The sequence below is a fragment of the Trichosporon asahii genome (genome assembly GCF_000293215.1).
Source record: "Trichosporon asahii var. asahii CBS 2479 unplaced genomic scaffold scaffold00004, whole genome shotgun sequence".
Classification (NCBI taxonomy): Eukaryota; Fungi; Basidiomycota; class Tremellomycetes; order Trichosporonales; family Trichosporonaceae; genus Trichosporon; species Trichosporon asahii.
In genome coordinates this window covers 234,806-259,638 of record NW_014040920.1, presented here as the reverse complement: position 1 = coordinate 259,638, position 24,833 = coordinate 234,806, and the positions used below count along the sequence as shown (strand labels likewise).

The following is a 24,833-nucleotide window of genomic DNA, read 5'->3' as shown; positions in this document are numbered from 1 at the left end:
CACTGTCTCACTCGCAGTGTTCGTTTCGGACCACACTATAGGTGTCGGCTTTATGCCGTCATGTGTACACTTGGCTCGCCAACTGGCCCTGTGGCCTTCCTGCCACATACAGACAGGTGGACGTAGACAATGCAGCCTCGGCAGGTGGGGGGATCGACACGCCTTCTGTGCACATCTCCGCTTCACTGCGGACGCTCTGCTGACGGGCGATCTCGCCTTCGGAGAGCGATCGGAATGCGCCTTCCCTCCTGAGCGCTAGCTCTGGATGATTCATGGCTCTGGATGACTCATGGTACATACATGTCCGTTCGTTACAGATTATCGGGGGTCGTAAATGATGAATTAATTAGATTGTAGACGGATCAGATGGGCTAAGCCGATGCTAACCCGGTACTCGGCCGCGCTTAGCTGGCCGTGTGATGGAGAGGGATCGCCGCATCGGAGATGGCGCACGGCCCTTTGGTGCGCGCTTCGCTCCCGAAAGCTCGCACGTTACACCCACAGCGCACTCGATGGCGGTGCAAATCCGTGGAACCCGCTCTGGAACGAGCTCACGGCCTGGGGCGGCTGCGGCATTCGCGGCACCGCGCTCGGCGGCTCACCGTACACTTGCGGATGAGGTGCTTGGGCGTACGGACTTGCGTACGGTGGAGCCGTAGGCGGCGGGGCCGGGGCACCCATGTCGCCGCCAACGTAGACTTGAGACCCTGCGGTCGTCGGGGTTGCAGCATACTCGCTGTTGCCCCCCTCCGGCTGGTCGGGGGGCGCCTGGCGTCATGCGGCAAATAGAGACCGATGATGGCGCCCGTCCGATACCTGCCAGTGCGACACGGCGACGCCCCGGTCCTGCTCCGCCCAGTAGTCCTTCAGCAGCGCAATACCAGCAAGTGTGTCGAAGCACTTGTGCTGGCCTGAATTCTCCAGCAGGTCCATAACTGGCTCTCGAAGGTCTGTGTCCCCAAGGTGAAAACCAGCCTGCAGAAGCGGCCACAGTAACCTGCCGTTAGTTTCGCTGCCTCTATCTCAACTTACCAGTTCATGGTCGGGCCGCGAGCGAAATTGAGCTCACGCGCGAGCTCAACAATGGCGCTGGCCGAAGAAACGACACGCTCGTCCATGCGGTCGAGACCCATGACGTCTCGCATCAGGGCAATCCGCATGGCATGGCGGTAGCAGTGATTGCCGTACTGCGTACGAGTGTGGTAGGGCGAGTACGAGAACCCGTGATCCCATACCTGAAGCTCGGTAAGGAGTCCGTTCGCCGCGTCTTGCAAGCCGCGGGGTGTGTTCTCCGGCATGGGCGCGACCATTGCCTCTCTGGAAATTCCAATCAGGGAACACGCCCGGGCGATCACGTCGACCATTGAGCGCGAAACACCTACATGTCAGTCTAAATCCGGCAGTGCGAGTCCACCCGAATGCCACGCTCTAATCGGTAGCGGCACACTCACCAAACATGCGCTCCACGCTCTCCCACTCGACGTCGCGGCCAGACCACCGCTCAATCTCAAAGAACCACGGTTCGAACGCCTGGCGGATAATCGACGGCCGGCGGCCGAGCGTCATGCACGCCACGATGTCGCGCACCGCGAGCTGCTCGAGGGCAAACCGCGTGACCGACAGCATGTTCTGCTGCGGCTTCAGGTTCGTGATGAGCTTAGCCGCGCCGCCCAAATTATTGATGTATTTCACGGAAATTTTCATGATTTCCTCCCAGATGTTGTCCGCCGCCAGAGTGCACGCCACGAGCACGGACAACAGAGCGGCGAGCGTCGTCTCAATCTCTTCCAGATGGTCGTTCGGATTGTTCAGAATCGGTTCGAGGAGCGACATGATCTTGAGGTGTGCCTGGCGGGCGACTTTGGATGCAGCCTTCTGGTTCGTCGGATCGTCGACGAAGCGCAGACGCACGGCGCCAACAGCAAGCACGGCCGTGCGGAGTGCGTCGGTCGTTCGTGAGACCCTGTGCTTTGTTAGTCATGAAACCCGGGTCCGGGTGTGCCGCGCGGTGGAGTGATGGCGTGCACAATTGCAAGCGAGCCGGGTAAGCGAGCAAGGTCCGTTCACGTGTGCCGGGCAACTCTCCAGCGCTTAAGCGACTCTGCAGAAAAATAATACGCACCCTGGCAAGTTCTGGAACACGAGTGGTGCGTGGATGGTGACCCAAGGGTTGAAGGTGGAGCTCTTCTCGTTGAACGCGATCAGATCGTCCGAATGCTCAATGTAGTGTCGGAACGTAAGCATTTCGTCACTGCATGGGGGAGTCGTCAGCACTGCCGTCTTTGCATTGTAATTGTGTATTTGTCGGGCGTGGAGCACGCGCGCCATCTCTGGAACCGTACCCAGAGCATGGAGCGGCGCCCTGCCGCGCCGAGCGCAATACGCGATTTAAAAGGGTGCATACACCCGAAGCAGCCGGGTGAGGCAAGGGTCAGCTGAAATTGAGTGATGCTCACGTCCGCGGAAAGTAGGTTTGCAGGAACGCCCTGGATATACCGTCAGCCAAATGCTTCCTCCGCTCCGACAGACCAGCCAACCAACAGGCCAGCCCAAGTGGCCAGTGGGGTGAGCCGGTCGGAGTGGGTGTGTGGGTTGTGTGTGCTTACGGGTCGACCATGAGGCGCTTCTGCGTCTGCGTGCTAATCCAATCAATCTGTCCACCCTCGTTCGGGTCAAAGGGAAGACGACTACCGACGCCGACCGTGGACGGGCCACTCGCCGAAGTCGCGGGGGACACCATTTCCATGCCGGCGACCATGGTTGGGGTGGGGTGGCCTGCATGGCTCGGTCCAGCCACGTTCATGCTCTGCTGCGAGACGGGGGTGATAACCGGTTTTCGTCGCCGCTTTCGAGGATTCGGGGGCTTCTCGGGGCCGTAGCCGCACTGAATGATGTCAGCTAAGCTCGGTGGTCACGGGCAAGGTGGACGACAGGGAAGGTCCGATCTCGGCCGGGATTGTTGGCAGGTTGTTATTGTGCGGCGGTGGAGGGAAGGTGACGGCGGCGGGGAAGGTGTGTTCGTCGTCGTTCCAAGTTGCAAGTCCATTACTCACTTGTCTGTTGCCGGCGGCGCAGCGCGAACATATTGGCCTGAGCTCGTCGCACTTGACGCGACGGGCGCGGCAGGTGAGGCAGCCGTTCCTTGATCGCTGAAGCTGGTACTCCTCTTCTGCCATGAGTGGTTGAGGGGGGAAGGGGTTAGGTTATGGAGGAGTAGAGGAAGACAGAGAAGGAGGACGCGGGGGGCGGCGGTAGACAGAGGAGATGTGGTTTGAGTGAAATAGGGGTGGACGGAGGGGTCGGATGGGGGCTGGGAGTGTGGACATGCGATCTGGTTGTTGATGAGAGGATGATGAAGGACGAAGGTGGTTTCGGAAAATAGTTGAGCTTGGCTGGGTGTGCTGGGTGTGCCGGCTGGGTGATAGTGCTGGGTGATGCGGCAGAGTTGAGGCGTCCTGACCTGGGCGAAATGGAATGTGGGGGTGGGGAAGGGGAGGAGGGAGAGGGTGTTGTTGCGGTTGCGGTTGGGTGAGCCAGGGTCGCGAGGGAAGACGTAAGGCGTCAGGTCCGTGATGGCCAGGGACAAGGAGAGGGGGTCGGCTGTAGACGAGAGCGCGAGAAGAGCAAGGACCAGAGGCCGGCTGGAGGGGGGGGGGAGTGCAGGAGTGATAGCAGAGGGTTTGGATGGTCGATGGGTTCGAGACAAGGGGAAGACCGCGATGTCCGAAATGCGAGTGATGCTGCTCTACTGTGACAGTCCTTCTCGATCCAGGCACGCCCTTGCACTCACTCTCCTCACTCTCACTTTCAGGAAAGCTTCCGCTCCCAGCAACCGGTGATGATCTCAGCATCACCCGACAGATTTACCTAGTTTACCAGTTGCACCCCCGGGGCTGTCGTCCCCCCTCTGGCCTCTGGCCCCCCTCTTGGAAAATCCTCGGCCCTGACTCCCGACTTTGAATTAGTCGTGGTGGATCATCTCTCGCTGATTTTGCATAAACAACTGATTAGATCCACTCCATCCCCTCCTCCTCCGTGCATGCCCCGGTTCGCCCGAACTACTAGCCCGCCCCTCTGCCGTCATCGATCTACTACGATGCACCACCAAATGCCGCCCGCTAGTGTCATTCTGTATGCATCACGCAACCAGTCTTCGATGCATCCGTGATCCGTGACTCATTCCAAACCATGTCCAGAAAGTAATTAGCGTATTAGCTCTCGGATCACGGGCATCAGATCGCCGCGTTGTTGCGTCGTCTCCTGCATGCCTGCATTCTCCTGGAATACTGGGATATCCTAGGTTTTCCTGGGTTCCATCCAGGCATCCTGGTGCGAGGGCGTATGCTGCGGAACGGAGCCCGATCCTTGACGCCCTCAGGGAACACGCCCGGGCGATCACGTCGACCATTGAGCGCGAAACACCTACATGTCAGTCTAAATCCGGCAGTGCGAGTCCACCCGAATGCCACGCTCTAATCGGTAGCGGCACACTCACCAAACATGCGCTCCACGCTCTCCCACTCGACGTCGCGGCCAGACCACCGCTCAATCTCAAAGAACCACGGTTCGAACGCCTGGCGGATAATCGACGGCCGGCGGCCGAGCGTCATGCACGCCACGATGTCGCGCACCGCGAGCTGCTCGAGGGCAAACCGCGTGACCGACAGCATGTTCTGCTGCGGCTTCAGGTTCGTGATGAGCTTAGCCGCGCCGCCCAAATTATTGATGTATTTCACGGAAATTTTCATGATTTCCTCCCAGATCGTCACTTCCAACGGGCAGCGCTTCGCATCCCCCGAAGCAATAAAGATTATACGACAGTGCCTGTTTACCGGAGTTCCGGACTCTCCCCGGCATCACCGGGTTCACCGCACCGGATTCACGGTTGTACCGATTCTGAATCAGGTCCGCAAACTCAGGCAACTCAGGCACGCACCTTCTCCCCGTGCACTCATGCACTTGTGCCAAGCAGCCGACGACCAGCTAAGCGCGTATACAGGGCCCAGGCCACCCAGACTCGATTGGCGGGGACGTCCACCTTTCGTACTCTCGTATACGATCGGACATATGCATGTGTTCTTCCCCTTGCCTTCTCGTATGCATCGGTGTATCTGTGTACCGAGGGAACCCATACATACACCGACATTTCTCCCCGCCCGTATGATATCTGTCCCGCACCGGACCGGCGAGTACCGTCGTGTGCACATGTGCATGGGTTCTGCCGTGCGACATGATGTCTTTCGGAATAGCGAGCGAAGTGATGCGGAGTCCGCCCCGCGCCCTTTTCTGGGCGGGGACGGCTTCGCCCCATCTCTGCCTCTCGCATACCCCTGCAACGCGACAAGATGAGCGCAGCGACAGTCCCGCTCGCAGCCACACCCAGATGCAACAGTTGGTCAGGCCCGAGCAGTTGGGTGACGAGCGGGCTTGCGCCAATACGCCGCCCGCACGCCCCTTGCTGGAATCACGTTTGGTCTGGGATCTGCTCTGGGCAGGATCTCACGGGACTCACGCGTCATCCGCAATGCCAAGAGTGGCAGCGTGTCCAAACTGGGCACACGGGCACACCGGGCACACCGGGCACAACCTGACACCAGCGCAAGACATGCGTGAGTAGTTGGGCAAACGTAAGCATTTTCGCCTCCGGCCCCCCTGCTGCCGTGGTCTGCCTGAACTCTACAGTTGAGTTCTGCCTGAGCTTGTTTCCCCCTCCCCCGTGTCTTCATTATGCTCGAGTGCGGGACTGCCTGACCCGTAAGCAGGACGGACAGAGGGATCAGGTGCAGTGCATGCATTGGATGCGTGTCAGGTGCTGGCCGTGCCTGGAGGAACGGAGGAACCAGCTAGGGCAAACTTCAGGCCTGATGGCCACAGGACCAGAGGGACCTGAAATCTTACCCACTCAGTTGTCTATTCATCCACCCCACCCGGCCACTCTGCACTCTGGTCACTCTGGGTACCTCTTGAAGGGGAACCACTCAGCGCGGAGGACTGCCGGTTCTCGCTTGCAGAGGCGTCGGTAGACCTGTAAACAACAATGCCTACGGGTACGGCTACGCGGTGTATGTTTCTGCCGACGTTTCCCCCTGTCTGCATTCTTCACTTTCTACCGTGTAATCACGCCCCAATGTCGGAGACGGCAAGGGCGGATGCGGCAGATGCCAAACGGCAGACGGCAGAATACCATTCAGATTCCCACTGTAAACATAAACCCATACCGTGCATTCAGCTGTCAGACGATTAGACGCGGCGCGCGGCGCGCGGCTCGCAGGGCGCACTTCGCACCTCGCGCCTCGCATCTGGGGCTCCCTCCGCTCGCGGCACGGCACGGCTCGCTCCGCTCTCCGCTCATTGCTGACTCCGACGCCGAGCGATCCCCAATCCCCCCGGCCTCACCGGCTCAACGGCACATCTTCGCTTGTCGCTTGTGGCATCGCGCTTACTCATGTTATTGCTACCGGTGACTACAGGATCAGGGGGTGGCGTTGTTCCGACCTCCTCCAGCCTCAGCCCTGAGCGGCCTCAGGTATAGTGGCTGCTGGATGACCGTAGGTCTGGACGTCGATATCCAATTGGACAGAGCTGTGGAGTGGGAGGAGGGACTGGGACGGGGTGGAAAGGGAGGAAGGGGGTGGAATGGGGGAATCGCAGGGACGGGACGAGGCCATCCCATCTTCTGATCGCTTCACTGAAGCGAACATTGAGCGAGTCGTGAAACACCTTGAGAGTGGAAATAATGCGAGGAGTGAGTGCCATATACACAAGCACAGTTACAGCTTGTGGTCGCCGTTGCTGTGCCACTCCTCGTCCTCGATGAGGGCTGCGAGCGAGAACCAGCCCATCTCGGGGGTTCCCATCTCGGCCTTGGAGGCTGCAATCTCCTCCGGGCCCGCCTCGACGACGGGGTCACCAGGCCTCCGCGCCGCGTCCGCGAGCAGCTGTGCGTGGCAGCACATCTCAAAGTTGATCTGCCTAAATTCCCGTCAGCGATGCTTTACTACTGGAAGCAGGGGCGGAGAATGAAGGGGCGGAGTAGTGATGAAGGAAGGTGCCTCGTGCCTGGATTTTGTGTGCGAGAGTGCCGCGCTGCTTGCGTGTCATGGCAGCGATGCCTCCCTACACTCCCTGGCCATGCTGGCCAGCCTGGCCAGTGTCATGGGTGATTTGTGTGCTCCTCTGCTTATTCTTCCCTAGGCGTCTTGGATGATCTCCCGAGATGTCTGAGGCGTTTGCGCCTCCCCCGCTACTCCCTTGCTGACCCCGCTGCATTGACGTCCCCCCGTGATCCCAAACGTGCGGCCCAGCCCCTTGTTATGATCGAAAAGAGCGGGTCTGGAGGGTCTCAAGGCCTGGGGCTAGTGGCGCCTGACGTGAGTGATTCACGATTGACGGGCGCCCTGAGGGCGGCGCTCGCATGACTGGGCTCGGTGGGTGTGGCTTAATGGCTTCGGGCTGGAAGCGCCGACGCCGGTTACCCCTCTGGGCGACGGTGCGCATTCGCTAGGTGATCGCTCGGAGTGATCATGATCATGTGTCACCTTAGACATTGCGACCTCGGTGCAGTTCGCCGGGTGAACTAGTTCACGAGGACAATATCCACACGTTCTCCCTTCATCATCCGTGCAGAGTGGGTGGGTGGGTGAGGGTGGGGTGGGGTAAGGATGCCTGGGATTCGGAACACTAGTGGGGCTGGTCTTGGGAATCACCCTGGATCGCTGGGTCGAGGTTGTCACCTCTTGGCTCCTCTTGCCCGCCGCGTCATGCGCGTCCGGTTGCGTCAGGTGTATCACGCGGTCGCGCAGCGAGACACATACTCTTTACGCGCCGATCACGCACCGCCGCAACCGAGTGGCGGTGCAGTTCCGCGCATTGGCGCATGATACACACTTGCAAGCAGAGCCCGGCGCCATGAGTGCTTCACGCAATGTTCGTACGTAATCCCTTTGAGGCCCTGATGAACCTGGATGAGGCGACGAGGCGTGAGGGAGAAAGCAAGCTTCCATCCCCTGAGTGTTTTCGTCGGGCCAACCGTGCGGGTTTGGGGCCGCCTGCCCCTGACATACGCTGTGGCTTCCTTGCCTTGATCCACCATGGGTCACATAAGTTGTTTCGACTTCAACCCATGCGTCCACACATCGACGTTGCTTTCCATCGGCGCGACCAGGCCGATGCGGGTCCGAACCGGACGCCACAATCTAATGGCCAAGCAACACATCGACACACAGCGGGGAGAGACATTTTCCAACTGTAATTCAACTGCAACGGCAGACCCTTGAGGGCCGCGCAGACGCAGCTGATCGGCATCAGCGGGCCCCAGCCTCTGACCGTTGCCGGTCATCACAAGGCGATAGCCGGCTGAAACGGTCGGACAGCCGGAACGTGGGGGAAGACGGGGCGGGGGTGTTGCACCAGCAACGACGCCGAAAGTCGACCCACGGCGCAGCACCAGCGGCGACAGGGTCGGAGCCGTCTGGCGGACGACGGACAAATAGAATGGCTCGGTGGCTCGGATCGAGCCACGGCCCAACCCAACGGCATGCCAGCGGAGTGACGGCGTAACCAGTCCAGCCCTCTCCCCATGAATAAGACTCCGCCCTCGGCGCCGACTCCCACACTTGCTGTCGTGCGGTGTCGTGCTCCAAATCGATTCCAACTCCTCACTATCCAAGCGCGCGCCCACTGCAAGCTTAACGAGAAGCTGCTGAAGGTTCGCCCGAAACAGCGAATCAAGCCCCACCACCGCCCCCGAAACCAGCCCGAAGCTCGATCACACGGCGTCTGCGACTGCCACCTCCGAGTGCCAAGCATCTCGGAGGCCGAGTTGGGCTGTGAAAGGGGTGACGAGAATATTGTTTCGGGGGAAGACGTCGGGGAGAACGTCAGAGAAGCAAACAGAGAGGCGTCATACACCCCACAGTCGGATCAAAGTTGATGCGGCTGTAGTGTGGGAATGAGCAGTAACCGCTGGAACGGCTTTGAGGCGGTGGAGAAAATCCGAGATCGGACCGCACAACTCCCTTCATGCGCACTCGCCGGGGAAGAGGCATCAGAAATAATGTGGCGCTTGCCCGGCTGGCATCGTGCTTGAAGTGCACTGTCTAATCTTCTCTCACTCATCAAGGAACACGACAGATGACAAGAAAAGACACTGAACCCACCATTGAACTCACTCACGACGGGGGACCAGCACAACACAACAAAGGGCAGAGTAGGTACACACAAGAGCCAGCTGACGGCAGGGGAAATATTGGGGAGGAAAGAAACTCACCACCAGGCAGCCTCGTCGATGCTGAGTTTTCCGACGGCGAGCGCGCCGTGATTCTGGAGGATTGCGATCTTCCGGTGTCCAAGGAGGTTAGCAATGCGCTCTCCCTCGCGATTGTCAAAGACGGCGCCGCCAAAGGGGACGAGGACCATCTCGTCGTGGTAGGCGCAAGCGTCCTGGGAGATCATGTCGAGGACCCTACCCATGCTGGAGAACGCCTTGCTGTGCGGCCCGTGGACGTGCACAATGCTCTCGATGCCCGAGTCCCCACCACGTCCACGAACGCGGTACACTTGGCTGTGGATTGATGACGCCGAGGCATCAGTCGGTCCGCGGCCCTCGATCATCTTTCCATCCGAGACACGGCAGCGTACGAGGTCGCTGGCCCGCATACGAGCGAACGACTTGCCCTGCGGGTTCACCCAGAATGTGTCGGGCTCCACAGGGTCGCGCACACTGCAGTGTCCCGCGATACCCTCCGAGAGCTTCTGGCGATGCAGGATGCGGAAGACGAGCGCAAGGTGCTCCTTCCGGTACGTGCGTTCCTCCTCCGGCGTAGAAAAGGTCGGCAGAACGGTCCGAGTGTCGCCTGTCTGCACGGCGTAGAAGGGAGACGACTCCAAGTCCGTCGTGACGGGGAAACCGGGGGTGATGCCTTCGCGTACGGCGTGTTGGCCGCGCAGTTGCAGGGTGGGCGAGTTGGCCGCCTGCGTCTGAGTCTGGGTCTGGGTTTTGCTCATTGGGATTTGGAGCTCGGGCTCGCTAGTCTCGAGGTGGTGTGGGGATCTGAGTTGAGCACTTCTGCGCGGGAGAAGGGTGGAGTAAATATGAGTTGCTGGGGAGGACGAACGGACGAGGAAGACACAACATTTCGGATGCAGATGGTGGGAAGTGGGCACCCGATCAACCGGCGATCGTTATCTCAAGTCACGTGATTGAGATCGGTGTCTCGGAACGACAGTGTGGCTCGTTACGCAAGCAGATGTGGCCCGTATCGGGCCGATTCTGCCACGTGCACAGTGCCTGTCTCGTAACGAGCACACGACCTCCACTCTATGATCGCTTGAGTCCGAACACTCGACCTCCGAACTCGCCCATCCATTCCTGGTCTCCGTCATATCACTGCACTTACTCCTCTCCGCATTCCTCATCAACACTATACATAGCGCAGGAGACTGCGCATCTTTCGACCTCTTTACTAACGACGAGACGGATAAGTCTGACGGACAAACTAGCTCCACAACATGGCGGTCGACACTGAAGCCATTGGAAAGGTACACCGCGCCCTGTTCCCGGAGTACGGTCCGACACCGCTCGTCTCCCTTCCTGCGCTAGCCAAGGAGCTCGGTTGTAAGGAGGTCTACGTCAAGGACGAGAGTGAGCGGTACGGCCTTCCCGCATTCAAGGTCCTCGGTGCGAGCTGGGGCCTGTGCCGCCTACTCGGGGAGCGCTACGGTGTGGAGCCCTGGGACATCGCGGCCATCAAGGGCCGAGTGAAATCAGAGCCAAAGCTCGGCGTCTACACGGCCACAGATGGTGAGTTGAATTCTTCCCCTTATAGCTGACAAGCAGGAAACCATGGTCGCGCAGTCGCACGCACGGCCAAGCTCCTCGGCCTCCCGGCCTTCATCTACGTTCCGAGCACGGTGGAGCAATGGAGTATCGACGCGATCGCCTCCGAGGGCTGCGAAGTGAAGAAGGTGGAGCGGGACTATGACGGCGCAATCGCTGCGGCTCTGGAAGCGTGCAACGCCGCCGGCGGGTTGATGGTTCAGGACATGTCGTGGGAGGGGTACGAGGACGTCCCCGCTTGGATCGTCGACGGGTACACTACGATTTGCCGCGAAGCCGCTTCCGAAGTGAAAGCAACGGGCGTCGTCGTCCCCGTCGGCGTGGGTTCGCTGGCACATGCAGTCGCCAAGTTCTATGGTCCCGAGGGCCCCGACCACGCCCGCCTCGTCTCTGCTGAGCCTGAAGCGGCGCCGTGTCTTGCCGAGTCTCTGAAAGCTGGCAAGCCGGTCAGCATCACCGAGAGCAGCTTCACTATTATGCCGGGACTGAACTGCGGTACGGTCAATCCGCAGGCGTGGCCTGATCTGCAGCGATACATCCGTCCCCAGGACGCCGTGGTTGTCAACGATAATGAGGCGCTGACAGCGGCGAGCGACCTGCAGGCGCTTGGTGTGAACGCAGGGCCATGTGGCGCAGCGACGTTGGCGGCGGCGAGGAAGGCGGAGTGGAAAGCGAATGATGTTGTGGTGCTCATCTGCACGGAGGGGAAGCAGTGACAGTTAGACTGATGAGTGGTCGTAAACATTTTAGAATCTTAGAAAGAGATGCGGACCGCCGTTGGACTCACGATGCACGGGAGCTCACGAAAATTATGGTTGAACTCATGGCAGGATTGTCTAGGCGATGCGAGATAACACTTAATGGCATAGTATACACACGGAAAGGTACTCATACAGAGGTCGGGGCTGAGGATCCGCGGAACAACAGAACTGATTCAACGGCGGAGCTCGGGATCCGCGAGGAAACGCTCCATGGCCTCCTTCTCCAGCCAGAGATCCGCATGCAATCCAGGCTCGTACCACTTCTTCCCCTCCCCGCACTCGCGCATGATGCAGACGTATCCGGGGAATGCCTGAACATGGAAGTGGGTGTAGACCGGCTTGCCCTTGCCAAAATCGACATCTTCCAGACCCGCACGCGCCCAAGTTGTCATGATCGTGTTCTCGGGATGGCATGCGCAGATCTGCTCTCGCATGGGGTGGAGATCGTGCGCCCTCCTGTGCAGAAATGCAGCGATCGTTTCAGGCGTGAAGCTTCCGATCGCCTGGCGAAGGCGCTGAGCGGCCCACACCTCCCCCTTCTCGCCGAGGAGCACGTCCGCCTCACCTTGGAAGCCTAGGCAGGTGTTGAACATGCCCAGCGTGTTCGAGGGCAACGGGCGAGGGAAGCGGCGCCGCGCATCGCAGGCAACGTTGAGGTCGAGCGTGCCGGTCTGCTGGCGCGCACGTGTCATCAGGCGCCAAAGGTGCGCCGCGAACGCGTCGTGGATCGAAACGAAACCCTCGGCTTGCCCCTGCACCCGTGCGTGGATGCGCTCTAGGTCCGCGGCTGAAAAGTGCACGGCGTGATACGCCACGTCCTGGGCGAATACGAGCGAATTCGGCGGGAGCGGCTTGCCGCGCGGAGAGCCCTGTCGCTCGTCTGCCGCCTTCAAGTGGTCGGGAATCGGCATGCCCGACGCCCACCCGTCGTACCGGAACATGTCCTGCTTGCTTTCAATCTCGGTCTGAACCGGGTCTTCGAACTCGGAGTTCAGATCGCCCGCTGCCTGCCCGTCTACATCGGCATAGTGGAAGGGGCGAGAGGGAATTTCCAGCTTGCCCGCCGCTAATGAACGGTGTATCGCAGCCCAGTCCTTCAGCATCTGCGCGGCTGTCGTAGCGTCCGCGAGCATGTGCGACACGCTGAGCGCGACCGAGGTCCCGTCCGTGAAGTGGGTGACCTGAATCATGCCGCACGGAGTGTCGCGGTCAGCGAGCAGACCCTTGGTGGGCGGGGTCAGCGCATTGCCATGGAACGGCGTCAGGTCAGTTACGCCATTGTGTACAAATCGAGGCTGATGCGCCGCCATGCTATCTTTGCGCTGAACGACCGTGAAGGGCATACCGGGATCGGTCTCTGTGCCCCACTTAATCCACGTTCGGAGGTGACGCAGAGTGTAAGCCGCCGCATCGGCCGGCTTTTCGTCACCCAGCTCCGAGGCGAAGATGAATTTGCCGCCTAGGAAGGGGTAGACCATCAAGAAGTGCTGGAGCGAGTCGAACAAAGCACCGTCGTCCAGGCGTTCATTGTAGAACAAAAGGGCAGTTGTGTTCGGAGCCACAACTGAACTGATACCCATGATCTGGATCGGCTCGATCGTGAGCGGCGCTCTGGCAGCGGGCTGTATCCGAATTCTGAGGAGCACGGTGGACTCGTCGTCGGCCGTCTGCTCGTCAGCATCGACACCGGTCTGGAAGCTCACCATTGTGGTGCAGATGCAGTGTTGCGACGTGGTCAAGAATGAAGAGACAATAGAAGACCGACGCTGCAAAGTCAAAAGGGGTGGAGTGTGGTCGAAAGTGAGTCACGTCCGCGTCGTATTGTTTGTTCCGGATCCGACAGCCCTCCACGTGGTCGAGTGAGTGATGCGAGTGCCAATGTGGTCATAAGCCTACAACTAGTGCTTCCTGTCGCTCTCTAGGAGAAAGCCGTAAAATGGGGTGCAATGAGGTCTTGAGAAGCTGGAGAGGTTCGACGAAATCGTTGTAGAAACTGTCACAAAAGGAAGCGGTTCATGAGGGGAATGTGGGTTGATCTATGCCGAAGAACTGACACAAAACACGAATACCGCTTGTCAGGTCTTAGTCGCCGATGCTCGATAGCCGTTCATATCTTGCTTCCACTGTCGTTTTGCGTTCATGGACCGCAGCTAGCTTGAGGATGAGTGGAGATGAAGTGGATGACTCCAAGTTATCGCTCGGCAAAATACTTCGGACTACGGGCGGGATCAATTGCCGGTCAGCCGGTTGTCCGGCTATCAGCGCCCCGATAACGTAGGCTCGACCTCACGAGGACTGTCCGATTCTCTTACCTCTCCTCCATTCTCCATTGATCGACGACCATGACAACCGAACAACGATACTGGAAGCTTGACAAGTTTGGTCCCACGAACTGGGTGCTGACTCTGTCCAACCCACCCGACAACCGCCTGCCGCCCAACGTCATCGTTGATCTGCTTCAACGGCTGGACGAAGTAGAAGCCGCCTGGCGCAGTGCATGGGACAAGGCCCCCGACGACAAGAAGCCGGGCGGCTCCGTCGTTTTCGCCAGCGACAGCAAGAAATTCTGGAGTAACGGCCTCGACCCCACTAAACTCACCAGCCCGGCGTTCATGCAGCGTAAGTGCATCATTCGACATCCAGCTTCGCGCAGAACATGGACGCAGCTAACACTCAGATGCTCTTTACCCACTTCAATCCCGTGTCATGACCTTCCCGCTTATTACCATCGCGGCCATTAACGGGCACTGCTTCGCCGGAGGCATGCTGCTTGCGTTGTGCTGTGATTACCGTCTCATGACGACTGGACGAGGATGGATGTCGATGAACGAGGTGAGTCACCCTGGCAAACTGTCACCAGCCCTGTCCGGAGCTGACGGCCAGCTCCTGATCGGAGAGCCCATTCCATCCGACGTAAGCAACGTGCTGAAGGCGCGTATTTCGCCCACCTACTGGACGAAAGTCATCCTGGCGCACCGCTGGACGGCGCAGGAGGCCTTAGCAGCGGGCATCATCGACGAGACAGTGGACAATGACGGGCCAAATGCGGGCAACCTCCTGAAGCGGGCGAAGGAAATGGCGCTCGCAAAAGGCCCGGTCATCCACACTGGCGTCTGGGGTGCAATCAAGGCCGGCACCAGTGTCCCCGTTACAGACAAGCCAATCCGCCAGCGCATCGCGTATCGCCCCGAGGAGGAGAGGATCATGTTCAAGAAGAAGCTGGCGACGGCCAAGTTCCGCGCCTCCAAGTTGTAACAGCTATACTGGACGCAAACGAAAAGTTATGTATCTGGTTGTTGTCTCACCCGTTCGTAGCTCACAGCTCACCGGAAAGGGCAGAAGCAATCAGTCACTTGCGCCCTTCTCGAGTTCTCGGCCCTGGACGGTCCGAATGGTGCCCCGGCGCTAGTCTATCTAATCACGCCGATCCTCCACCTCCACGTCCTTACGTAACCACAGCAAAGTCTTTCGAAAATGTTCCCCTCACGAAACTTTCTCATCTTCCGGCCAATCTACACCCTCCTAGGCAACGTCCAGGTCAAAACAAAGCGCAGAGAAGCAAAAATACGACGTTGACATGATTCGAACATGCGCTCCCAAAGGAAGTTGATATGCAGAATCCCTCTCCGAAGAGAGACCATTCTAGTCAACCGCGTTAACCACTCCGCCACAACGCCGAAGATTCGCTGATGTTTGAACAAGTTTCTGGAGGAATAAGACGTAGAGAGCGCCACGTGGGATGCCGCGAACGTCCCTGGACTATCTGCACCGTCTTTCTGCGAGCTCACGTCAGGAAGGGGTTGTTGAAAGCGTGCAGTAGCGGGCAAGTCTGAGCAATCAGGTTGTTTGCGAGCTATGCTGCCGTGCAGTGGCCACACGAATGCCCCGGGCAGCAGTAGGTGAATGGGCACACTGCCTGTTCCGCCTATTGTTTGTGAGGTGCTGTTGTGCTGACCGGATCACTCTCGAACAGATTGTTCATCAACACCGTCTGTCGTCCGGTGCCCTCGACCATCAGCACGCAGCAAACGTTCAAACAAGAAAGGCTTCATAATGCTCACAACAGAGACCGGGACTGCAGTGCATATGCGTCATCGCCATGTAACCGTTGCTGAAACGGCGATGAAGGAGTTGGAGGACAAAGGTAGCTGACGGCACAGCCCTCGCCAGCTCCTCTCGGCCGTTCTCATTGTCTCGCCACATCCATTGACCGCAGCGCTCACTATAAAGTATATGCACTCCGACGTCCGCAGAACATCCATCAAACTCTTCACGGCTCACAACCAGACACACACTCGACATGCCCGACACTCCAGACGGCGCTAGTCGCCCCCATCGCCAAGCAGTTCCACCCCCGTTGCCCGCTTCACAGCCTCCGCCTCCCCAGCAAGCTCCACCTGGAGTAAGGCGTGGCATCGGCTCTAGCGCTGCGGCCAACCCAGGCGGAGCTCCCAATGCGAACTCCGGCGCTGCTTCACAAGCGAATGGAACTGTCCCGGCCGGCGCCACGGCCGGCATGAGCGCTACTGGCATTGGCTCCACTGCCACAGGGGTCGCCAACGGTGGTGGGCCTAGCAGTAGCGGCGCGCCGGCATCGACAAACCCTGCTAATCCCGGCGGCGGCCGCCCCTTCGGTCCCAACCCCAACTACACCGACTACCGGAACTTTATCGACATGATACACCAGGACAACGTGATCCTGCGCGACGTGGTCTCGCAGGCAGAGTCCCAGCATCTGTCGGAGGCGCTGGCCGGCTTTGAACGGGCCATTATAGCGGCCCGCAACAGCGACGTTCACGCGACCTTCGCCTTCAGATTCCCGCCATGCTCGCAGGACTTGAGCGTCCTCCACAGTAGCGGCGTTGTCATCGGTATCGGTAAGGACATAAGCTTCACTGCGAGCGGGCGGCGACTCTCACTCACTACGGGCTCGGCGTCTTGGCATTACGATCGGTCCACAGACGGAGACCCCGCCGCACCCCGTGGCTATGGCGGCGACCATGACGATGACAGCAGCGGCGGCGGGTACGACTATGACATGCATCCTCACGACAACGAGTCCGATGATGAGACCGACGAAGACGACTCGTCAATGGATGACGACGATGACAACGATGACGATGTGGAAGACGACGAGCACAAAGACCGCATCGGTGACGGCCGTGTAGGCCGCGGTGATCGAGGTCATCAACACGGCAGCGCTGTGGATGCGGCCGGCTGGGGAAGTTTTGGCGGAGGAATCGGCTTTGAAGAGAGCCATGCAAGTGGCATGGGTCAGTTCCGCGGAGTATCCACGAGCGGTAACGGTCAGAGCGTCGCCGATGACGGGGCAAGCCGTGACGACGACTCGGATATTGACCGATCTGAAAGCTGCGAGAGTTCGGAGGGAGACGAGATCGAGATGAACGACGCAGTCGAAGTCAACCCCGAACGCCTAGCATATCGGAACCTTGGAGGTACCGCGTCTCTTGTTCGGCCGGCCGTGGGTCGCTCGGCGGGCATCGAGCCCGTTCCGGCAACTCCGCAGCCCTGGTCTCCCGCCGCTTCCTTGGATCAGCGCCCCGGTCCTTCGACCGACGTGGTGCCGAAGCAAGAGCATGGCACCGGTCGTCGCCCCGCTTTTGACTTCGAAGATGGTATGGATGTCGAGACTCCCGAGGCGCGCGCCGACCGCAAGGGCAAGCGCAAGGCGGTTGAACCTCCTCCGGTGGAGACTCCGGCACAGCGCCGCCGACCTTCACCTCCTGTTGCGCCAAGGGGTGTTGCCGCTCCGACTGCTGCGAGGTATCGTACGAGTCTGGCCCCGTCTCCGGCGTCGGCACCTGCTGGCTCATCCTCAGGCACCCCTGCTCGTCGCGATGCACCTTCGACTCGCACACCAGCTCGCCGCGACGGCCCTGCGGTGCACACCCCCGCTCATCGCGATGCCCATACGACTCGCACACCTGCTCGTCGCGACCGCCCTGTGGCGCACACTCCTGCTCGCAGCGGCGCCCATACGACGCCTGCGCCCCATGGCGTCCCCGACCCCGATCACGGCAACACTATCGACCGTGCCCTTCGCAATGCCGAGGCCTTGGCCGATGAGACCTTCGATTCCGATGATGCGACCTTCGCTGGCCGGACAATGGTCTGGCAGGGCAGCCCGGCTGGTGTTCTGGCTTCCTCCAATGCCACACCGATGAGGATTAGTATGTCGCAAACCGTCCCGCTGCCCCGTGCCTTCCACTCCGTCCGACAGCCTCCGCAGTCGAGCCCCCTCGCCCGGCACCGGGTTGTAGCAGCAAGCCACGTCGAGCATCTCACCCGCCGTTCAACTGCTCCCGCTGAATCACCGGGTGGGAACGTGTCATACGCGGAGGGTACGTCGCGTATGCACCCGGACTACTCCGCAATGTATGCTGAAGGGATCGACGAGGAGCGTATGGTGAAGGACAGCTTCGTCACCTCTGCTCCTCCCGCTCAGCGCACAACAGGGATGAGTGTTGAAGAGGAGGAAGATGAGGCCGACAAGCACGGCGGCGGCCCTTCTGAGGAGATGGAGGGCATTGATGCCTCGGACAGTGACGACATCTCAGACCTTCACTCCTCGCAGGCTGACGTCTACGAAGAGAGCATTGACGATGAGAAGCACCGGGGCTATGATGAAGAGCTCGGCGACGAGAGGAAGTCCCTAGCCGACGACGATGACGACCAGCTTACTCACCGCTCTCAGCTCTTGGATAAAGGCGCTTTCGGAAGTGACGGCGTCTATGACGACCCGGGCGAGCTCACTTCCCCCTCCCCCGAAATCAAGGACAGGTCTCCCATTTTCGACCCCGTACCTTCACCTCCTGACGAATTCTCCGACCACTTCGACGACTCCGATCTGCCTTACCCCCATTACGACTGGTCGATGAGCACGCCGCGCCGGGTTCACACCCAACTCTCCGATATCCGCGAGGAGTCGATTTACAGCCCGGCACCCCTGCCGCGGTCGGTCTCGGCATTACGCCCGCGCCCTCTGCGCCGGCGTGGTCGCTCAGGTCGACCACCGTGAATTCGAAGTCCACGGCTCAGCCTGCCGAGCCAGCTGCTCCAGCCGCACCAACCGCGCCAGTGGCTTCAGACGTGCCACTTCCGCAGATTGGGCTTCCACCTCGCCCATTGCCGGTGTTCATTCGTCCTCCCCAGTTCCTGTATCCGCCGCAGAGTTCTACCACGCGTACTTCCGCCTCAACCTTCGGCACACAGCGCCGTTCCCCTTCCGTTGAGCTCGTACCCGGACCGTCTCGAGCCGTGGATCCCAACGAGACTGTCATTTCGCTCAGCTCGAACGACACGGACCGCGGGCCGCCCCCGGGGCCAGTTCGCTCATCCACCGAGGAGCGCGAGAACGTGGCCGATCTGCTGGCCACCGGTCAACTCTCCCCCGACTCGCTGAGGGCGAAGCAGGCTGAAGAAGCTGCGGCTGATGCAGCCGTTGTTGCAGGAAGATCGAGTGGACCAGCACCAGCTGAGGGGGAGATCGACGAGACCCATGCCCACGAAGTGCAGCCCACACTGGAGCCGCCCGTGGAGGAGTCGATGCCTCCTGAGTCAAGCACTGGCAAGACCCCCAAGCCAAGGCGCACTGGCAAGTCTCGCTCGTCCTCTCGTGAGCCGAGCGCCGATCCCGATGGGTTCCGCCCCACCCGCAGAAGCGGAAGGGCAACCAAGCCCGTCAGGTACAACGAGTGAGGCTGAAGCCGAAGGCGTAGAGAGACAGCTCCTGTGATTAGAAACGTTTGCTTTAGAGATGTTATGATTTCCGACTCGGGTTTTCGATGTGACGCTTGCTGTTAGAGCCGCTTGTGCGTCCTCACTTGCCCAGACTCCACCTGCTCTTCTTGCATGACGAGTGCGCCTCATCAGCAACCCGTTGTGTTCAGTGTGTTGAATTTGCCTTTGACTTATGACTTGCGACTCTCGCGTCGAGAACTCCTATGGCGTCTGTAGACGACATTCGATAGCAGGCGCATAATGTTCTAGCCTGAATTCGTTCCGACCACTCGTCTCGTTTGCACAGCGTCGGCAGAACCTCGTTGTACAGACTGCCAGCCGAGCAGTGCACGATGCGCAATGCACACGCAGTCGACGGTCGGTGCATACGCACCATGGGGCACCATTTGGAGCTCCAAGCAGCGAGCACGATGCATCGGGTGCCTTGCACCGGGCACTGAGCGACGAGCACTGTCCACCTTGTGTCGAGTACGATGTCATTTGACCCAGCGACAGAGCGTCCCCACAGATCTGCCTACACCCAGCGCCCGGGTACATAAGCCCGTTCGACCGCTGTTCTCCCAATCGCAACGCTCAGCACCAAACGACACCATGGACGCCGCCCTCCTCGCCGCGCTCGACAAGCTGACAGAGACCCTCCAGACTCTGCAGGCAGGCGGCGATGGCGCCTTCGCGCTGCAGCTATACCCACCCGTTGCACCTGAAAGTGCTACTCCCTCTGCCGTCACAGAGGCTCCCGCCCTGGGCCTTCCTCAACTCTCAACCATGTCGAAGGCTGCGCCTCTCCAGATGACCTACACTCTCGGCGAGCGCGGTCCCGTGCTCTCATGGGCAATCGCTTTCGGGCCCGGAGCTCAGGCAGCTTGCATGCTGACAAGCAACGGTGTCGAGGCGAAAGCTAACTGCGGACCACCAGTGCCGGGCCATCTCACTGGACCAGGAAGGGCATGGGACGGCGTAGTGCGCGAGGCGGGTAGACGAACTCGGCGAGCGTTCTACAAACCCGAGCCCGAGCCATGGTCCGAGAGCGAGAGTTACGTCGACAGCGAGGACAGTGCGTGCAAGCTCGAGGCGCAGTCCTGGGTCCAGGTCCAGCGCACGTCCCTGCCCTCTCCGCCCTCGTCGTCCTCGGAGCGAACCAAGATCGCAACTGCGACGCAGGCGACACAGGTGCCGGCACCAAACCTGCCGAAGGAGGAGGAGGCGCCGCCTCAGCCGCCGGCGTCGGTCACCTCGTCGAAGCGTGGCGATCCCTACGACCCGCAGTGGTGGGTGAAGGACCGGAAGGCGGCCCTGGCATCGTCTGGCGCCTCTGTTGCCCAGCCAGCCGTGTCGCGGCCATCCAGCGCACTGCCTTCGGCTGGTTCGGAGCCAGGATCCCGCCCTATAAGTCCGTACAACCCTCACTGGTGGGTTAAGGACAAGGAGCGGAAGCCTGAAGTCACTGCTGTTTCGCCCGGTTCCAGTGACGTTATAGCCCAGCCTCAGGCTGTCTCACACTCTCAAGTAGTAGTCCAGATCCGTCCGTCCGCCCAGTCGTCGTCCGGCTCGGAGTCGCGATCTCGCCCAACTAGCCCATACAACCCGCACTGGTGGGTGAAGGACAAGTCGCAGCCCACTCAGCCTGGACCCGTCTTTCGCGACTCCACTTCCCGTCCCGGCTCAGACTCAGGCTCTCGCCCAACCAGTCTGTACAACCCCCACTGGTGGGTCAAGGAGAAGAGGAAGCGGTCCGACTCCACCTCCGAAGCTGCTGCCCCGGCCCCCGAAGCGGGGCACGTCGCTCAGCCCAAGATCGCAGACTTTCAGCCCGTCGCCGCTCCCACTGCTTACCCCGCCTCCGAATCCCAGCCCGTCCCCGCCTCCCCCACCAGTTCTGTTGGGAGCTCCCAGGGTCTGTACGACCCGCACTGGTGGGTCAAGAAACGGTCCATCACTCCGAGATCTCCCTCTCCAGCAGGATCCCGGCCCACCTCTCCCTACGACCCTCACTGGTGGGTCAAGGACAAGGACAGCGTCAAAAGCGTGGTTCAGAACTCCGCGCCTGCCCAGCCTATCTCCGCCACGGTCCCCTCCCCGGTCCTCCCCGCCGCCGCGCAAGTCCACCACGAGCGCGAGCCCACGGGCGAGCCCAAGCCCCTCGGCCAAGTCAAGCCAGTCCCAACTGAGCCTGTCGCTGCCGACGCTGTCCCTTCCGTTCCGTCCCGCCCGCAGGCAGTAGACGACAGAAAGTCTGGCCATCTCTCAGCCTCCGAGCGCAAGGTGAAGGTGCGGATGCGCCGCGGTCTGCCGTTCTTCGAAGACCCCCGACACACCTCCGCCCTTGTCGACCTTGAGTATCCAGTCGCCCACCCGCTTCCTGCTCATCCGGAGGGGTGCGCAATCTGCGACCGTCGTGCGGTGCGGAGCGCTCTCTTCCCGCATGCCCCGCCCGGCTGCGCCAAGGTTGCTCCCAGGGTCGGCCCGAAGGTTATCTCGAAGCTTCCCAAGGCTCCTTCTCAGGCGGCAAAGTCTACCGCACCTGCGGCGGTGAAGGCGGAGACGGCGAAGGCGGCAATGGCTGCAGCAAGTGCGGTGAAGGCCCCGGAGGCACCGAAGGCTTTGAAGATCTCTGGCCCAACTGGTGGCCAACTCACGCCGTCGGGATACATCCATGTACCTCTGCCCCGGATGGCGAAGAAGCGGATGGAGTTCCCAGCCCCGATTGCTTCGGACAGATGAGTTCGGTTTCGTAGTGATGCATATCTGTGATTAGCAATCGTTTCTCGGTCAGTTGCCGTTGCTCTTCGGTCGAGGGAAGGATCAGATATCGGAGTGGTTGCCCCGGTTACTCACTCCCCGTCAACCGAGCAAGCCGAGCACGGAGCCCAGCCCATGCCTCGGGGTGAGATCCGTCTTCTACACTAACTCCCCATGAACGCATCCTCCCAAGTTTACTCACCGACTAAACCTTTAGCGCTAAAGAGTATGAAGAGGAGAGCAAGCAGGGATGACGGCCTTCCCCGCCTGTGAGAGGTTGCCGGGTATGACGTGCCTCCGCACCCGGGCTGGGATTGGTGGGCCATCTTGGCGCCGCAGGTACATATCGCACCGCTCCAACTTTCTTTCTGCTCCCCCACACCATCTGCACTGAAACAACAGACAAGCATGAGCGAGATTCCCCAGCGGTTCACCGGCCAGGCGGCCATGGAGAAGCAGAACGAGGAGAATTTCGATCTCAAGGAGTGGGCGTACACTCCCCGTGCGTTCACCGAGGACGACGTCGTGATCAAGGTCGAGTGCTGCGGTATCTGCGGAGTAAGTCTTCCCCGCCTTCTCCCAGCCGCTGGGCCCGGGGCAGAGCTGACACCAGTCCGACCTGCACACCATTACTTGCGGCTGGTCGCCCCGTGTGGCCTTCCCCGCCATTGTTGGGCACGAGATCGTCGGCAAGGTCATCCGCGCCGGCAGCAAGTCGGGGCACAAGCTCGGCGACAGGGTCGGTTTCGGCGCGCAGTGCAACTCGTGCCGCAAGTGTCCCAATTGCGCTCGCGGGTTGGAGAACTACTGTCTCTTCGGCAACGTCGGCACTTACCAGGGCAAGACAGGAGACAAGACGCAGCCGGTCACGCAGGGCGGCTACGCCGATTTCTACCAGGGCCCTGGACATTTTGCGATCCCGATTCCCGACGCAATTGAGCCCGAGGTCGCCGCGCCCATGCTCTGTGCTGGCGTCACGGTGTACAGCCCTCTGAAGAACTATGGCGCCGGACCGGGGAAGAGGGTCGGTATCGTTGGCATTGGAGGACTGGGGCACCTCGCGCTCCAGTTCTCCAAGGCTCTGGGTGCTGAGACATGGGCTATCTCGCACAGTGAGAGGAAGAAGGACGATGCCCTCAAGCTCGGTGCTGTCGGCTTCATCGCTACTAAGGACGAGAAGAGCGTCCTGAAGAAGCACCTTGCCAGCTTCGACCTGCTCCTCGTTACGAGCAACCAGGACGACATGCCCCTGCGCAAGCTGTACCTGCCCCTGCTCAAGCCGTACGGCAACTGCATCATGGTCGGTCTCCCTAACTCCGGTCTTCCGGCGCCCGGAGGCAGCCTGTTCGGCAAGAGCGTTAGTGCCTCGGGCATCGGTTCTCCGCAAGAGCTCAAGGACATGTTCGATCTCGCCGTCCAGAAGAATGTCCGGACCTGGATCGAGAAGCGGCCAATGGGCCAGGCAACCCAGGCCGTACAAGACATGCACGAGGGCAAGGCGCGGTATCGCTACGTCCTTGTCAATGACGACCGTTCGAAACTCTGAGAAGCGGAGAGCTCTGACGGTAGGAGAGGAGGACAACAGTCGGTCTCCGACAGCAGGAAGGCCGAGGGGCACGATCTGTGGGCGGAGTGCGGGGTTCAGGAGTTCCTGAAACGCGTTCCAGTGAACAAACCTGCGTTGCTCATTTCGAAATGGGTGCGCCAATGATGCTTCATGCCCATTGACGAGTCTGGGCCTGATCGGGCATCGTGTTATTCGCAGGTTTTGCATAAAATAGACAAGGCCAGTGTCGTGCATGCATGAATGGGGATTGTGCAATGTCCGACTGCAGGGACACGGAATTTGCGCTGGAAGCAAAGGAAGGACGTACGTGTCATGTGAGCTGCAGCAAGTTGCAAGCCGGGGCAGGCCGCCCGTCCCTCGATTCCTCGTCCCTCTGTCCCTCTGTCCCTGGCGCTTCCGTCAGCGTCCATTGCGCTCGCCACCACGCATCCTCCTCTCATCCTCAACATCCACCACGACACCCACGCCTTTATCTCCCACCCCCTCCATTCCTTGCACAGCACCCCCACCGCAGCCCTCCTCCCGTCTCCCCAGCCAATCACCGTTATCGTCAGCCGGCAGGCGACAGACCGACAGATCTAGGCGGCAGCCTCTCGACACTAAAATCCCACACGACCACCCCAGACCCTCCTTTACTCAGCATGGGCACCGACCCGCTCACGCCGTCGTCCGACGACAGCAAGAAGCGCGAGGCGATCGCCGTCGCCTTGGCGCTCGATGACATTCCGCCCTCGTATGAATTTGCGACTACTGTTTCTACGTCCAGCGAGGCTGGCGACTCGAGAGCTCCGCCGCCGGGCCGTCGAGTGCTGTGGCCGGACCCAGCAGGCCCTGGCCTGAAAGCATGGATGACCTCTTCACTGGCCCGCCGAACGCTGAGCCGACCATCACCAAGGAGCGCGCAGCCGCCGGACCTAAGATCGAGGTGCTTGAGCGAGGCATCAAGCGCATCACCATCGATCCAAAGCTGAAGGATCGTGCTGTGGCCGGACCCAGCAGGCCCTGGCCTGAAAGCATGGATGACCTCTTCACTGGCCCGCCGAACGCTGAGCCGACCATCACCAAGGAGCGCGCAGCCGCCGGACCTAAGATCGAGGTGCTTGAGCGAGGCATCAAGCGCATCACCATCGATCCAAAGCTGAAGGATCGTGAGTAACCTCCCCCCCCC

General features: G+C 60.4%; 9 protein-coding genes and 1 non-coding gene across 10 annotated transcripts; 6 read left to right on the top strand and 4 right to left on the bottom strand.

The window, feature by feature from the left end:
* Positions 1 to 492: 492 nt before the first annotated feature.
* A1Q1_03371 (uncharacterized protein) lies at positions 493 to 3,851 on the bottom strand (the record flags this gene model as incomplete). Its single annotated transcript, XM_014328233.1, has 7 exons — positions 493 to 736; positions 1,033 to 1,378; positions 1,452 to 1,963; positions 2,123 to 2,251; positions 2,607 to 2,884; positions 3,083 to 3,600; positions 3,791 to 3,851. 7 exons carry the CDS (start codon positions 3,849 to 3,851, stop codon positions 493 to 495), a joined length of 2,088 nt encoding a protein of 695 aa, XP_014183708.1.
* Positions 3,852 to 8,578: 4,727 nt separating this feature from the next.
* On the top strand, positions 8,579 to 8,932 carry A1Q1_03370 (uncharacterized protein; the record flags this gene model as incomplete). The annotated part of the gene is made up of 1 exon (XM_014328232.1): positions 8,579 to 8,932. One exon carries the CDS (start codon positions 8,579 to 8,581, stop codon positions 8,930 to 8,932), a length of 354 nt encoding a protein of 117 aa, XP_014183707.1.
* A 332-nt stretch (positions 8,933 to 9,264) lies between these two features.
* A1Q1_03369 (uncharacterized protein) lies at positions 9,265 to 10,005 on the bottom strand (the record flags this gene model as incomplete). The annotated part of the gene is made up of 1 exon (XM_014328231.1): positions 9,265 to 10,005. The coding sequence occupies one exon, from the start codon at positions 10,003 to 10,005 to the stop codon at positions 9,265 to 9,267; it is 741 nt and encodes a 246-aa protein (XP_014183706.1).
* A 504-nt stretch (positions 10,006 to 10,509) lies between these two features.
* A1Q1_03368 (diaminopropionate ammonia-lyase) lies at positions 10,510 to 11,553 on the top strand (the record flags this gene model as incomplete). The annotated part of the gene is made up of 2 exons (XM_014328230.1): positions 10,510 to 10,801; positions 10,856 to 11,553. 2 exons carry the CDS (start codon positions 10,510 to 10,512, stop codon positions 11,551 to 11,553), a joined length of 990 nt encoding a protein of 329 aa, XP_014183705.1.
* A 218-nt stretch (positions 11,554 to 11,771) lies between these two features.
* Positions 11,772 to 13,304, bottom strand: A1Q1_03367 (transferase family protein; the record flags this gene model as incomplete). Its single annotated transcript, XM_014328229.1, has 1 exon — positions 11,772 to 13,304. The coding sequence occupies one exon, from the start codon at positions 13,302 to 13,304 to the stop codon at positions 11,772 to 11,774; it is 1,533 nt and encodes a 510-aa protein (XP_014183704.1).
* Positions 13,305 to 13,940: 636 nt separating this feature from the next.
* A1Q1_03366 (uncharacterized protein) lies at positions 13,941 to 14,853 on the top strand (the record flags this gene model as incomplete). Its single annotated transcript, XM_014328228.1, has 2 exons — positions 13,941 to 14,217; positions 14,276 to 14,853. The coding sequence occupies 2 exons, from the start codon at positions 13,941 to 13,943 to the stop codon at positions 14,851 to 14,853; spliced, it is 855 nt and encodes a 284-aa protein (XP_014183703.1).
* Positions 14,854 to 15,165: 312 nt separating this feature from the next.
* Positions 15,166 to 15,275, bottom strand: A1Q1_t021. Its single transcript has one exon. It is a non-coding gene; the product is annotated as a tRNA-Ser (tRNA).
* Positions 15,276 to 15,898: 623 nt separating this feature from the next.
* On the top strand, positions 15,899 to 19,317 carry A1Q1_03365 (uncharacterized protein; the record flags this gene model as incomplete). The annotated part of the gene is made up of 3 exons (XM_014328227.1): positions 15,899 to 16,475; positions 16,767 to 18,573; positions 18,624 to 19,317. The coding sequence occupies 3 exons, from the start codon at positions 15,899 to 15,901 to the stop codon at positions 19,315 to 19,317; spliced, it is 3,078 nt and encodes a 1,025-aa protein (XP_014183702.1).
* Positions 19,318 to 19,950: 633 nt separating this feature from the next.
* Positions 19,951 to 22,080, top strand: A1Q1_03364 (uncharacterized protein; the record flags this gene model as incomplete). Its single annotated transcript, XM_014328226.1, has 1 exon — positions 19,951 to 22,080. One exon carries the CDS (start codon positions 19,951 to 19,953, stop codon positions 22,078 to 22,080), a length of 2,130 nt encoding a protein of 709 aa, XP_014183701.1.
* Positions 22,081 to 22,506: 426 nt separating this feature from the next.
* Positions 22,507 to 23,644, top strand: A1Q1_03363 (dehydrogenase; the record flags this gene model as incomplete). The annotated part of the gene is made up of 2 exons (XM_014328225.1): positions 22,507 to 22,656; positions 22,712 to 23,644. 2 exons carry the CDS (start codon positions 22,507 to 22,509, stop codon positions 23,642 to 23,644), a joined length of 1,083 nt encoding a protein of 360 aa, XP_014183700.1.
* Positions 23,645 to 24,833: the final 1,189 nt, after the last annotated feature.